The sequence below is a fragment of the Eretmochelys imbricata genome, chromosome 17 (genome assembly GCF_965152235.1).
Source record: "Eretmochelys imbricata isolate rEreImb1 chromosome 17, rEreImb1.hap1, whole genome shotgun sequence".
Classification (NCBI taxonomy): Eukaryota; Metazoa; Chordata; order Testudines; family Cheloniidae; genus Eretmochelys; species Eretmochelys imbricata.
The window spans coordinates 15,986,570-16,002,481 of NC_135588.1; the positions used below are offsets into that span (position 1 = coordinate 15,986,570).

General features: G+C 43.7%; 1 protein-coding gene across 1 annotated transcript in view; it reads left to right on the plus strand.

Moving 5' to 3' along the window:
• CASTOR2 (cytosolic arginine sensor for mTORC1 subunit 2) overlaps positions 1-15,912 on the plus strand; it is a 167,406-nt gene that overhangs the window by 134,236 nt on the left and 17,258 nt on the right. Inside the window, exons 3-6 of the mRNA XM_077836946.1 lie at positions 10,601-10,794; positions 11,276-11,408; positions 14,859-14,982; positions 15,518-15,628. Of these exons, the coding sequence (XP_077693072.1) occupies positions 10,601-10,794; positions 11,276-11,408; positions 14,859-14,982; positions 15,518-15,628 (562 nt within the window). The remainder of the gene's footprint in view (positions 1-10,600; positions 10,795-11,275; positions 11,409-14,858; positions 14,983-15,517; positions 15,629-15,912) is intronic.

A 15,912-nucleotide genomic window follows, 5' to 3' on the forward strand; every position in this document is an offset into this window, starting at 1 on the left:
AATGTGCCCATGGAGTGTGTCCTGTGCCGGGACACCCAGCCCCTGCTCCGGCAAAACTGGCACCCTTGACTCTGGCCTAGCAGGGAGGTCTGTCGAGTCTGGTCCTGTTGGACTCCCCTGCGCAGGAGAGCCAGATGGGGGAGCTGGGTCTTCCATCCACCCCGGACACATTTGTGGCCTTTGGATCCTGTAGCAGCAGCATCCAGGTTAAAAAGCGGCCCCTGTATAGTTTCTTTATTTGGGATAGGGTTTTCAGTTTGTTTTGTTAGTTTGTTTTTCATACCTCTGAAAGAGCTGGAGAGTTTATAGTGGGTAAAAGTTGTTGGTGGTTCTCTCCAGTCCCAGCGACGTGCCAGACACATTGGTTCGCTGGAACCAGTCCAAATTCCTGTTGGCGCCTTTAATTGGGAAACAGGGACTGGGATGAACAGGAGACTCCAGAGCTGTAAATAGGTCAAGTGGCCACATGGCACCATCCCTGCTCTCTACGAATGCACCCAAGGACGTGGCGTTGACCAGAGAGAGCCATTTTAAGAAGCTTTTCCTCCCCCTGCCCGCCAAGCCTAAATATATTGCCACCTCTGCTTCCACTAATCAAACCATTAGTAAAAACTTTCCGCGGAGGAGTCTGTGTTTTCACCAGGCTGCCTGCCATGCATCCACTTAAACTGAGAGGACCTCTGCTGGAAAGGAGGAAATCGGCTGGAAAATGGAAGCTGGATAAGCCAAAGAGAAGCAGACTGCAGCACTGTTGGTGCAGAGAGAAGCCGTGCTCCTCCTAGAGGTGCTGAGATGAAATATCTTACACCACGCACAGAAATGTTGTGTACTAGAAATAGTCCAGGGAATGACTGCCGCCTCCTGTTTTGTAACACTTCCAGCGCCTCAAACAGTCATACCCAGGAAGCTGGGACTGCTCCTGACCTTACACTTCCTACTGGCAGAGGGTGGAATAAGTAAGCAAACACGAAGTACACTGGAGCGTATTGTTCTAGCTTCCCAGGGAAAATGTATTCTAGTTCTTTTCCCGGTCCTTTTATCATTACCTCTCTAGATATCTCTGGTTAACTGCAGCTTCTGTATTAGTGATCGTATTGTACATTATTTTTGGTAGAGTTCATCAGAAAATAGAAAGTATTTTCCTGGAATAAATGTTCCGTTTTATTTTCAAAATGCGGTTTAGTTGTTTCGAAAACCAAAAATTTGTACAGGAAAATGCCAAATTGCTTATGGGGCCATTGAAACTTCAGCAAGTCACATTGTGCCCAATACAGTGTCTTCTAGCAACTCTCTAAGCTGCTGGTGGTTTTTGTTAATCGACTTGATAATGCCGGTTATGAGCCACTTCTCTCTGTTTGGCATCACGGCCGAGTGAAATGTTCTGATTGATCAAAGTGCCTTGGACTTAGCTTTCTTAGTCTCCTAGTTTTTATGAAATAAAGGTTGGACTACTGAGTTTCTGATTCACTCAAGGGAAGGGTGTAAATAACTCCCACATTTGTGAATAATCGCTCTTGCAGTCAGATGAAGTTAGTAACTTGGGCTCATGGTGTGAAATTCTCGTGTGTGTAATCTGTAGCATCCACATGAATGGTATGAAATGCAAACCTGTTATTAGATGGAATGTTGTTTGAATCAGACTGTCACTAAATCATGAGACTATTAAACTGGATATAGTTATTTGCTTTAATGTAGCCCCTCAAATAGCTTTTTCGGACGAGTTAATCCTTGGTGTATGAGAGCCTGAAACAGCATTTGGGGATCTTCAGACAAATTTCACTTGAAAAATGTGCTGAATGCACCACAGACCACTAAAAATACAGACATGGTTGTTCCTTATTGTCACAGGCCAAGACGTGAGTGGTCAGGCCTAGTGGCAGTCAGTCAGAGCTAGAGTCAGGAACCAGGAGGAGGCCTGGGACAGAGTGAAGGCAGGGCTGGAGCACGGCTGGAGACGAGGCAGATGCAAGAGAGACTGCAGCTGCAGATGGCTGCGCTGAACAGCTGCGGGCTGAGTGCTACTGCTGGGCTTAAAAGCAGTCCTGGCAATGCTGCTTAGCCAATTAGGGGTTTCAGCTGTGGTTAGCTAGCTGATCCCAGGTCTAGCTGCAGGCTGTCATTCCTGACACTGATTATATGTATTATGGCAGCACCTAGGAGCCACAGGAATGGACCCGGACTGCATTGTGCTATGCCCTGCACAAGCACAGTTCCAAGAAACGGTCCCTGCCCCAAGGAACTTAGGAAGGGAGGTGGCTGGTCATTTCTCACTTGTGTTTTTCCTTCATTTAAAGGTAACAAATCTTTCCACCTCTTACGGGCTGACAGTCATGTGTTTATTACACTCCATCTTCTCCATCTCTGATGCAAAGTTATAGAACTTTCCTTCCTGGTCTCATTATAACAACCAAAACCCACAACTCCCAAGGAAAACATTAGGAGAGTGAAGTGCATATTTTAGGTGCGGCTGGTGGTACCACCTATTAGAAAGGTTGCCAGACGTTTCCCATTGTAAGACCCTGTTTCGGTTGCTTACAACTTTGTCAGACCTTTACAGTCAGGGCTGAAATTTTCCATGCTAGACGTTTGAACTAGGGGTGGGGGTAAAATTTTGGTCAAAATGGTTCAGCCATTTCTGAGAACAGGCTAAGGGAAAAATATGTTGTTTTCCCCATGTTAAAAAATTCTAGCAACCATTGAAAAACAAACCATCCAACCCTCTGGTGCCCCCACGTTCAGGAGAAGGAGTGGCCTTTACATCAGGAATGTGGCATTTCCTAACTTTTGAGTGTTTGACTTTGCAATCTTAATAATGTTCTTTTTAACATATCTATGTGTGTGTGTTCAAGTGTGCAATAATATCTAAATATGTTGAGAATTAAGATTTCACTGCTTGTTGGGGAAGGGCAGAGTTGGAATGAAAATTTCAATTTTCTGTGCTGCTTTAAAAAGAAAAAAGAAAAGGAGTACTTGTGGCACCTTAGAGACTGTTAGTCTCTAACGTGCCACAAGTACTCCTTTTCTTTTTGCGAATACAGACTAACACAGCTGCTACTCTGAAACCTTTAAAAAGAAAGTATTTAAAGCACAGTGGCACTCATTTAAAGTTGTTATGGTGTTAAGGGGTGTGGTGCCAGGAATAAAAGTGGAAGATGTAAAGAGATAGGGGAGTGTCTGTGTCCTTCAGTGCACAAACACATATTATATAAAACTGAAATGTACATTCCACCAGGACCCCTGAAAAACCTATAGTCTCATTTGCAAACAGCGCTGGTTCTAACACGTGCTTTCTCTCTAACTAATGCTTTAAAAATTCCTGATGAGCCACTGGGTGAGATATAACCACTGACCTGCCAAGTGCAGCCTGTGTATGACTATATGCCTTTATGGTCCCATTTGTGAAACTGGAGTGCCCACCGCTGTGCAGAAATGTGATTCCTAGGACTGTCTTGCTTGAACAGCAAAAGGGGCCTTTCACACCATTACTTTCATGGCTCGCACTCGAGATGCCATCTCCTAGAATTGATGGTGATGCATGCTGTCTTGACTGTTGCCATTAGAAGAGAAGCGAGAGTGACAGATGACCAAATAGCCAGAATTAATTTTTGTGGTTAGCTTTAATGGAAAAAAATTGCAGAACCTGCCAGGTTGTGTAAGAATTGATGCATAGCAGTGGAATACAGAAATCTTTTCCAAGAACAAGGCACTGATGAAATCAGAATTAGAGCAGGACTGACAGGGGATAAGGAGATTTTTAGTTGATCAAAGTCGTTGAGGGTTTTTTGTTTTCCTTTTTCTTTCCTTCATGCACTGACACGTTCATTCTTTGGATATAATCATTTTGTTTTCTAGCCCTAGACCAAATTAAGTCCTTTTATCCATTTGAGCTATTGTGTTTGGGTAAAAAGAAAAGGAGTACTAGTGGCACCTTAGAGACTAACCAATTTATTTGAGCATAAGCTTTCGTGAGCTACAACTCACTCCATCAGATGCATAGTCACTCACTGGAGGAGCTAAATATGGCACTCAACTCAAACTGAAGCCAGGAACTTTTCTGCCTAGCAACCAATTTGCATCACGTTGGTGCCTGGTGCCAACTGTGTTCGTGTATAGTTTGTCTGGCAAGTAAAATGTCTTTGGTGACCAATTATTAAGCTAGAGGCAAGTGGACATTAAAAATAAAGACTGGAGGAGAGCTTTGCATCCCCCAAAAGGTTACTGTGTGAACTGTAAAATCCTTGAGGTACTTAATCCTCTGTTAGAAATTTCACAGCTGCCTCTGTGGGATCCCTGTGAGGAAACTGGCCGATAGGATGATTTTGCTTTTCTTTCCCTGCTTTTCTCTCTGTGCTACACTACATCATCCAGGAATAGCAGTTTCCTGAACGGTAAAGGCTAGCTCAGAGTCCCAGCTGTGAACGTCCTTCTATGTACAGTATAGAAGCATTTCTTCACTTCCCTTGCCCCGTAAAACCTTTTGCATCCCTTTTCTGGCAGGGGGAGAAGAAAGCTGCTTCATTTCCTAGGTCAAAGTAGTAATTGTGTTTTTCCCTCCTGTTGTGCATTCTTCCCAATTGTACCACGTTGCAACATCCAGCAACCTAACAGGCCTTTCTCAATATAGGTCTTATCCAACACCCATTGAAGCCAATGGAAAGACTGCTGGGTGCTGAATCAGGCCTTAGAACCAAAGATAATCCCTCACTTCATTATGAGCCAGGATTTAAAACTGCAGAAGGATGAAAATCTTTTTTTTTTAAAGAGCCATTTTATTGACATCTTCAAAAAAAAAATTGTGCTTTCAATTAAAATCCATGGGCGTGGTCCACATTTTGTGTCTTGCAATTATTAAAGCTTTTCTTAAAGCTCCAGCTACAGGAGTTACAACGTTGCATGAGAATCTCAGCATTCCTGGTTTAAAAAGTAGGTTTCTAGCCCTTCTAATTGCAGAGGGAAGCTTGAAAACATGGTGCAATGGTGCCCTAAAGGCTCGAAAAACAGAAGGCATTTAAAAAGGACACAAAATTTGTTTTAAAAAACTCATGATTTTGGAGGGCCAGACTCATGATTTTTGAAGTTTTAGAGTCAGCAGTACTGCAAATACACATTCATCCATAGAATGAGGAATCAGTTGAGCAGTCATTTACTATTGGGTAATATCATATAACATATGCAGTTCATCGCTGTAATAAAAAGTATTCATACACTGAATTAAGATTGGACTCTCCCTGCTTGTGCTTATGAGATGAGCCAATGTATTAACCAAATAAACAATTTATAAAATAAACAAAGCATCTGTGCTTCTCTCCCTTCATCAGTACAAATCTGTCACACGTGTACATTTTCATCAGTAACTAAACATGAGTCCTTAAATGGGTATCTAATTGAAGAAAGATTGAAACCAATGTCATATAAAACAGCCCACAATTTACCCTTTCTAATAAAGGGAACGTTTTCCTATGTGGCTGTACCCAAAACAGCACTCATCCAATTTTCTGTGTAAGCAGATGATATGCACAAAACTAGTTATTTTCCAACGACCACTGTGGGCCCTTAATTGTAACCCTTTTGTAGAATGTTTGGAACAATGTACATCTTAAAGATAGGAAGAAAAATGGATGCATTATTATATTGTTCCACTTTCTAATTATATTTTGTATGTGTACTGTGGCTTTGCTGGAGGGACAGTAGTGTACAGGTGTTTTCCAAACATTAAGTAAGCCTTGCACTTTCTCTTCGGGGTAGGCAACAATTTATTATGCCTATTTTCCATGATGGGGGGGCTGGGAATTAAAGTACAGAAAGATTGACTTGGTCACAAAGGCCAAGGTCACAAAGGAACTCCATGACAGTGTTAGGAAGAACTTTGGTGTCTGTGTCATGAACTGCAATAACTTATTTCCTGCCAATGAATTCTCTAAAGTAATTGTCATGGTTGTCTGAAGTTGTCCCAAACATATTTCAGAAGAGTATCATTCCATCTATGAATAAGTGCTACAAGAAGAATTAATTTTCACTCATGCTTCTATGCCAGTCCATCAAAGTTGGTGGTAAATTATTCATTTTTTGTCTCTGTGTGGCCAACCTCTGGTGTTCCTATAGCATCCTGCTGAGGGGAAATCAGGTATTCTGTGTTGAATCTGTCTGTACTCAGTGGCAGTTGCAGATTTCAGGAGATCTGGTGAGCGTTAGAGTAAAGAGACATAGGAGTCTGTTATACCAGAACAAAACATAGCTCCATCTAGTCCTATATCCTGACCACAACAGTGGGCCATAACTGGTGCTTCAAAGGGAGGTGGAAACTGGTGCTGAGTGTTCTGCTGAATGACCATGTGGGTGGTGAGTTCTTGAAAGCATATTATTTTCCACACCAGTTCACTTAACATGAATGAAAGTGATGACGTGAACCCTTTGGCTCATCCACGCGTGCCAACAGTGGGTTAGACAGTGAGGTTTGTTTAATGGGAACATGGGCCGCTGAACTGAAAGACTGCACCTTTCCCAGAAAGCGTGCCCTTCCCTGCAAACCATTACACTACACAAACCTCCTCACACAATTCAAACCAGATCTGAACCTTATTGGGAGCTTCATTTAAAAAAATCCACCCACTCCCAAACTTTTCTAAAAATTACTGATAATTGTCACATTCCTTACTCATCCTTGTTCCAGTTGGTAATGGTAAGGTCATTGTTTTGATTAGAAGTGGGAACCATGGGACATCTGGTCGGAGCAAGGGAAATATGATTATGAAATTTCCATGCCAGTTCTGCGAACTTGGAGGTAACATCTGAATTCCTAGGTGTTTTTCCTGTCTGCGCTTGCCAGGCATTCACTAGTGAGATGATGGTGCTCAGCTCTATGCAAAGCTTTGCAGGTCACCATTTGGGGTTTCTCCGTTCTTGTTCCTGTGCGGGGAGAGGCATTTGTAGGCATGGTTGGTTGCTGACTTTCCACTGGTGGTGAAACACCAGCACTGCTTACTTTCCTTTTCATTTCTTAGCTTATTCTGCCTCATTGAGTCTATGTTAATGTTGCATTTGATATTTCCAGCACTCTTTGGACCTCACACATTTTACAGTTCTTTGGGCAAGGCACTTCTCCTGCCTCCCCTTCCCCCCTGCCGTTCCCCCCCCTCCCCCCTGGTCTTATTTGATGCTATTTAGAAGACATTGTCAAGCCTCCCATCCGTTTGTTTCATTCAAACTGGGGTTGCACTTTTACCTCTGGCTGCCTATTGGAAACAGTGTCCAGCAGTGGTAATTTAGTCACTTTCCATACTCATTTTTTAAATGTTAATTGAATTACGAGATGCAGGTTACCTGGGCAAAGAAAATGACTATAAGGCATGCTTCACAGGGTTTGTTAAACCCAATTAAACTAACATAATAAACACTTCACAGTCATTACAAACATAAATGGCAATTGGGCCTTTTTCACCCTCGAGGAAAAGGTTGTTGGGGGATAAAAAGATGGGTCTTCCCCACTGCAGCTCTCTGGTTCACCTTCCCTGGCTACTTGCAATATGCTTTTCAGATTCATTTCACAGAACTCAGAGCTCTCCAATCCACAGAGCTTAGGGCCAAAAGGGACCACCAGATTCTCTAGTGTGATCCCCTGTATATCACAGACCACCAGCACCACTCAGCACCTGCACGTTAAACCCAGCAACTGAAATTAGACCAACGTGTTACAGCCTCAGGGATCCCAGTCCCAGAGCATGTGTCTGGCCTGGCTCAGCTCTGTCCCAGCAAGCCTCTGAGCCGGTCAGTGCGAGATGCGTGGCATGGTTGCTTTTTGGACCAAGTGTTTGCATAGTACTGGAGACTTTGGGAAAGAGGTGACTTTTCCATGGCTTAGTGAGATCCAGGGGGACGATGCTGCTTTAATGGCTTGGTGATGTAGGAGCAGAGCTGTGAATATGCATGACATGCAGGTGGCCTTAGTGTGAGCTTGTCTGTTTTGCGCTGCCAAGAAGTAAATACATGTCCTAGAAGGAGCGCTTTGTATCTGGAGAGAGGAGCTGGGTTGGGAATAGAGGAAGAAAATGCATCAGGGGCTTATTCAGTCAGCCTGGGTAATTTTGGGACCTGGTTTCTACCTGTCTATTGATGTAGTGTTGGGGTTTGTTTTGCTCTGCTCTGTGATGCAACGTGCTGTCGGATCAGAAAACAAGCTTGGATACATGGCTGAAATAATTTCCCATATGCGGCTGGTGCTGGGGTCTCAAAGGTGATTGATATGCCAACTTATCTAGCTTCCCTGGTGCCTAGTTTCGAGGCTGTGCAGCCAGCCTTAAAGTCTGCTATCTCAGTAATTGGCCTATGAAGCTAAATAGCAAAACACAAGAGCAGAGCTCTCCGTGCCCTGTTTGTCCTTTCTTTGTTCAGGCTTGTTTTTTATGCTGCATACAATTGTGGCTGTTCATGGAAGCGAAGTTAACACAGTATGTGTCGATCAGCTAGTAAAGATTTGCGAAGTTCTCCCTTTCTTCTCACGGTGGTACTGTGTATTAATTGTATTACAAAAAGAAAAGGAGTACTTGTGGCACCTTAGAGACTAACAAATTTATTTGAGCATAAGCTTTCATGAGCTACAGCTCACTTCATCGGATGCATTCAGTGGCCCTTTTGTGCTAGGCGTGGTGCAAACACACAGTAAGAAACAGGCCCTGCCCCAAAAACACATACAATCTGAAAAGAAAAGATGGACACTCAGTGGGATGGGATACCAAGGCATGGGGTGAAGGGACTTTCCAAGGTCACACTGCAAGGTCAGTAGCAGAGCTAGGAATAGTAGCGTTCCAGCCCTGTGCCCATATCCACTAGACAGTGCTGCCTCTCGCACGAGCGATTTGTCTTTGGAAGGTATCCAAATGAAATCCATGTTTCTGCATTTTGCCAAGGACACCATAAGAAGCCTGTGAGCCTTCCCTGCTACTGTTTCTAAAAATCCTGCCATTCACAGATCTGAAAATGTTGGCCAGCTGGGACTATGTCTGCTGGCCCTCTTATTTGTCGGCCATTGACAACAAAATAAATGCTTCTAAGAATTTCAAAGTAGCCTGAGAGATTTAATTGCTCAGTTCCCATTGAAATGAAGGGGAATGGAGTGTCCAAATCCTGTAGGCATCTTTGAAAATCCTGCCTTCTACTTACGCATTCTGTATGGCTCTAGAGAACATGCTTGTATGCCTGTTGCTGTATCCTCTTCTCTTCATTTGCTTCACTCACATGTTACATCTTGTCTTAAATGAATACTGTAAGCTCTGTGGGGTAGGGCCTGTCTTTTACTTCATGTCTGTGTGGCGCCTCGCACAGTAGGGCACTTGCTTCTTTTGGGGCATCTGGGTTCTGTTGTGATGCAAATAATCTGAATCCCACATACAAACACAACTCAGCTTTGGGTCCAGGTCTGAATGTTGCAGGTGCCCCTTTTATGCCTCTGACTGCTTGAACTGAAGTCCTCAATCTGAGCATTCCAGGTCTGCGGAGAAGTTCAGAACTCAGTTGCTGAATCTTTCCTAGTCTGCTGAACTATTAAAGGATTCTGAAAATGAATGAATAAAAAAAAACCTATTAATGGAAAAACATCACCATGAATTAAAAAACACTATTAAAGAATTTTTTAAAATGTAAAATCAGCAGACGAGAGGTAAATAAAAAGGAATAAATAGGAGAGTTCTGTGTCTGTCTTAGGTACTTATATGGCATCCATTACTGTAGTATCCGAGTGCCTCACAATCTTTAATGTATTTATCCTCACACCAACCCTATGAGGTAGGAGAGTGGTTTTCGGCCTGTGGTCTGTGGACCCCTGGGGTCTGCAGACTATGTCTAAGATTTCCAAAGAGGTCCACATCTCTGTGCAAAATATTTTTAGGGGTCTGCAAATGAAAAAAGGTTGAAAACCACTGAGGTAGGGAAATGCAATTACCCCCATTTTACAGGTGATGATAATACCTGGTTCTTATGTAGCCCTTTTCATCAGTAGATCTCAGAGCACTTTACAAAGGAGGTCACTCTCATTATATCCCCATTTTACAGATTGAGAAATGGGGCACAGGCAAGTGAACTTGGCCAGGTCACCCATTAGGCCAATGGCAGAGCTGGGAGTAGAACCCAGGTCTCCTGAGTCCCACTCTAGTGCTTTATCCACTAGGCTACACTGAGGTAGGAAAAAAAGCTAACTCACCTGCCCAGGAACACACAGGAAGTCTGCGATAGAACAGAGAGTTGGACCCAGATCTCCTAGTTTCTGGGCTAGTATCCAAACCACTGGATCATCCTTCCCCTCTAGTTAGGGGTAGTTATGTATAGAAAGAACTCTAGATGGCTGCAGAAAAACAAGGGAAAGAGAAATTACCTGGAAGAGATCAGAGAGAGAACCCAGTAATATTATAGGGAATTGATGCCACCTTTTATGTTGTCGCATCAGTGCTGCATCCCACCAATGCTCTAGCATATGTCTTAGACTCGTAATAAACTTTCTCCACATCATTCCATATGGATTCAGAAATGGAAATGGATCTGGTGGTCACATAGTGACCTAGGTTTCTCTGGCGCTGAAATTTATGTCTGTTTTCTCTCCATCTCTTTTCAGAGCTCCCTTCATCAGAGCACTTGAGTGTGGCAGATGCTACGTGGCTGGCTCTCAATGTGGTTTCAGGCGGAGGCAGCTTCTCCAGCTCCCAGCCCATCGGGGTGACCAAGATTGCCAAGTCAGTAATAGCGCCGCTGGCTGACCAAAACATTTCTGTATTCATGCTGTCCACCTATCAGACGGACTTCATCCTGGTAAGACCAAATAAGATGGCCAGGGCTGCTTGTGATTCCGTGTTCCCTAGCAGAATTTGCTGGAGTGGGGGCAGAGGAGAGGTTCCAACTACACCATTTTAAAAAAGAAAAAGGCAGGGGGGTGGGTAGCAAGCATTAAATACTTGAAGTAATGCTGCACTGGGGGTTCACCACTTTATTGCTGGCAACGTCCTTGGACACTTACGACCTGATGTGAATGCCACTGAAGTCGATAGGAATCTTTCTGTTGATTCCAGAATCAGGCCCACCGATAGTTGGACTGAGGCCACCAAATTCATTAACCCAACACCCGCTGGATTGCGACAACCTCCAGGCCTTGTTGTTCCAAGCGTGTGTTGTGTATATGTTTTCCCTATGGCTCAGCAACGCATAAGGACACCTGTGATCTGATCCATTGTCCAATTCAGACAGTGGGGAAGTGGGTGCATCGTCACACGTCCATCTCTGTCACTGTCCTCAGATACGTGAGCGGGACCTGCCCTTCGTGATGCATACGCTGGCTGCTGAGTTCACCATCCTCAGGGTCGTGAATGGGGAGACGGTGGCTGCTGACGACTTCGGGATAACGAATGGGTTTGTCAAGCCAAAATTGGGTAAGGACTTGCATGGGCCCTGCTGATCGGTGCTTTTGCAGAGGAGTCAACATTTAACCTACATTAAATGTTCCGTGTGCTTCATATACTAAATAGATTGGATATGAATTAGCAGATTCTCACCCTAAGAGATTATTCAAGCAGGCTGCAGATTCTGAAGGGATAAGCTACACTTGCTTTACAGCTTGAAATCCCCTGGTCTTTCATACAGTCTAGAAATCCCTTTAGCCTGCGTCCAGCACTTCCCCCAGTTCAGTCTTTGTTCCTCAGATGTTTCCAGGGGTCTTCTTGTGTGGGGAATGAAGAACAACAGATGATGTCACTCCCTGCCTTATATAGCTTTAGCATATGGCAGGAACCCCTTGTTTTAAAACTTGGTTCCCAGACCGGTTTGTGGAAAAATACTGACATCCCAAGATGGAGTCCAGAGACATGTGGCCTGGTCATAGGACCTTGCATACCTCGCTGAGTCATAGTAGCCATTACTAACTGGCTGTCTAGAACTTCCTGGGAAAGTTAGGTTCTTCCAGGGTCATTGTCTTTGCTGATGGGCCATCAGCACTATCTGGCTTCTTCATTGTTGTACTAGAAGGGTAATTGTGGGTGTCCCCCGGAGTAAGCATGATTGAAATACAGATACATCATCAATATTCCTAACTTTAGATACAAAAATGATACATGCATACAAATAGGATAATCATATTCAGCAAATCATAACTTTTCCAATGACCCCTCACATGACCCGTCTTGTGCAAAATGCATCCTAATTATGCCATAATCATATCATCATAGTGTCACTGTGGCGAATATGGGGTGCAGTGTCACACCATCTGTGTCCCCCAAAATGGCATTTTTCATTTTCATCATGACAATGTTTTAGTGTGGTCTCCTATTTTGTTGGAATTTGTGTTCCAAGGCCTGTGAATACTCATCAATCAAATGCCATCTGCGCCCCTGTATTACGAAAGATCAGAGGAAAAACCTTTTTTTTAAAGTAGTTAAGGACATTGAGGTTAGTGGTAATTGGGACAAAAAACAACATGGTTTTACAAAAGGTAGATCATGCCAAACCAACCTGATCTTCTTTGAGAAGGTAACAGATTTTTTTAGACAAAGGAAACGCAGTGGATCCAGTTTACCTCGGTTTCAGTAAGGCATTTGATACGGTTCCACATGGGGAATTATTGGCTAAATTGGAAAAGATGGGGATCAGTATGAAAATTGAAAGGTGCATAAGGAACTGGTTAAATGGGAGATTACAGTGGGTCATACTGAAAGGTAAACTATCAGGCTGGTGGGAGGTTACTAGTGGAGTTCCTCAGGGATCGGTTTTGGGACCAATCTTATTTAATCTTTTTATTACTGACCTTGGCACAAAAAGTGGGAGTGTGTTAATATAGTTTGCGGATGACACAAAGCCAATACAGAGAAGGACCGGGATATCATACAAGAAGATCTGGATGACCTTGTAAACTGGAGTAATAGTAATAGGATGAAATTTAATAGTGAGAAGTGTAAGGTTATGCATTTAGGGATTAATTCCAAGAATTTTTGTTATAAGCTGGGGATGCATCAGTTGGAAGTAACAGAGGAGGAGAAGGACCTCGGAGTATTGGTTGATCACAGGATGACTATGAGCCGCCAATGAGATATGGTCGTGAAAAAAACTAATGTGGTCTTGGGATGCATCAGGTGAGGTATTTCCAGTAGAGATAAGGAGGTGTTAGTACCTTTATACAAGGCACTGGTGAGACCTCATCTGGAATACTGTGTGCAGTTCTGGTCTCCCATGTTTAAGAAGGATGAATTCAAACTGGAACAGGTACAGAGAAGGGCTACTAGGATGATCCGAGGAATGGAAAACCTGTCTTATGAAAGTATCGGGGGGTATTATGAAAGGAAACTCAAGATATCCTGTTTTATGAAAGGAAACTCAAAGAGCTTTGCTTGTTTAGCCTAACCAAAAGAAGGCTGAGGGGAGATATGATTGCTCTCTATAAATATATCAGAGGGATAAATACCAGAGAGGGAGAGGAATTATTTAAGCTCAGTACCAATGTGAACACAAGAACAAATGGATATAAACTGGCCATCAGGAAGTTTAGACTTGAAATTAGACTAAGGTTTCTAACTATGAGAGTGAAGTTCTGGAACAGCCTTCCAAGGGGAGCAGTGGGGGCAAAAGACATATCTGGCTTCAAGACTAAGCTTCATAAGTTTATGGAGAGGATGGTATGATGGGATAGCCTAATTTTGGCAATTAATTGATCTTTGATGATTAGCGGTAAATATGCCCAATGACCTGTGATAGACAAAGAATGACATTCTTTCCTGGGTGTCCGGCTGGTGAGTCTTGCTCACATGCTCAGGGTTTAGCTGATCGCCATATTTGGGGTCGGGAAAGAATTTTCCTCCAGGGCAGATTGGAAGAGGCCTGGGGTTTTCTCGCCTTCCTCTATAGCATGGGGCACGGGTCACTTGCTGGAGGATTCTCTGCACCTTGAAGTCTTTAAACCATGATTTGAGGACTTCAGTAGTTCAGACATAGGTGAGAGGTTTGTTATAGGAGTGGGTGGGTGAGATTCTGTGGCCTGCGTTGTGCAGGAGGTCAGACTAGGTGATCATAATGGTCCCTTCTGACCTTAAAGTCTATGATTAAAGTCTAAGTTGCCATTTACCTCTGCCTGCCTCTTACCTCATTTGAATCCATCTGATAGACTGTATATGCCTCAGGGCATATACTGTCCCGGTGTCTCATACAAGGGGCAGCACTTACACAGGGCTTATGTAACCTGCGCCCACTCTGTGTGGTCTGGGCCACACAGCGAGATCAGTTAGCCAAGGGTGTAGCTGAATGGGTCGTGATTCTGAGCAAATGAATGTTTATGATGTAGTGATAATATATCATCACCTAAATAGTCCCACAGCGCTAGAAAGCCTTCGCTACCCATCTTGCAATTTGAGATTCCTGTAACTGTCGAAATTCACACACCGGAAGTCCCCACTTGTTTCCAGTGTGCCCAGTGCTGTAGCATTTAGGCTCCATGTGTCAGTTAGGAGGAGAATGTTAATATTCCAGAGGACTTTGTCCTTCTTCCCTGCTCCCTAACCCTGGTAACCGATTACTCTCAATGGCTGTCTTCCAAGAGGAATATTGCCAGGACCTTATTTCTGTCCCAATACTAGGGGATGCCTGACTGAAGAAAGCAGTTGTCTTTGGGCCTTAACTGCTACTCGGCTTACCCTGATTTCTAGAGGTAGTCAATGCAGCAGCCAAGGGCCTTCCACCAAGAAGACTGTGTCCTCCCTTTTCTGAGGGTCATCCCATTGACTGTACAAAGACTGGAAGTCTGGTCTATGGCACTGTGGATAACAACAGTATCTGAGGGGATGTGACCTTGATACCAACTTGGCTTTATACCTGTGTGTGTGTGTGTGTGTCTCTTTCAGTTCAGAGGCCTGTTATCCATCCTCTTTCAAGTCCAAGTAATATGTTCTGTGTCACCAGCCTGGATCCAGATACCCTTCCAACTGTTGCTACACTCCTAATGGATGTCATGTTTTACTCCAATGGGTACGTTTATATCAGGGACAGGGGCACACAGCACCATCTGTGCAAGCATGGCCTGAGTGTGAACATACAAATATGCATCGCTCTCTTCAAGACTGGCAGGAATCCAGGGCTGGCGTTGTGCAATATAAAATGCATCATCTATAGTGTGGGCTTCTTGAGGGTTGCAACTGTCGGTTGAGATTTTTCAAAGGCCCATGGGAGATTAGGATGCCCAATTCCCATTAATGGATGCCTGCTTCCTATTTAGGTGGCTTTAAACATTAAAACCAGCAGGACTAACTCATGCCATGAGCTTGTGTGGGCATATTGCAGTGTAACAATATTGCATTGCTGCCACCTATTAACACCTGGCAAGCTAGGCTTGAAAGGCATCAGATTTCTCTGCCAAAAAGCGGGCCAATTCCAGGAAAAGTTGGACCTAAAAATAGAACCCTTCTTCTCAAAATGCATCTGATAAAATTAGCACATGTTTGTGGCAGGATTTCCAATACCCCTGCTGACTGGTGTTAATTCTGTTTTGTTTTCTTTTCTTCAGAGTAAAAGACACGGTGGTGGGCAGTGAAGACTCTGGACACATTCGCTTTTTCTCCTTCTCTCTCATTGAGGGTTACATCTCCTTGGTGATGGATGTACAGACACAGCAGAGGTGAGGCCCATGACTGACTTCAGCACAGGGCTCATCTGGACTCCAAAAGACCACAAGCAAAATTTTCAGAAGCACCTATGTGACTGAGGCTCCTAACTCCCATTTTCAAAAGTGGTGAAGGCACTTGGGAGCCTTAAAGTCTCACTGAAAGTCAATGAGATTGAGGCTCTTAATTGCCGAAGTCACTTTTGAAAATGGGACTTAAGCTCTTAAGTCTCCTAGGTGCTTTGGAAAATGTTAGCCCATTGTTCACAGATTGAACCTGTGCAGACAAGAAAATCTCA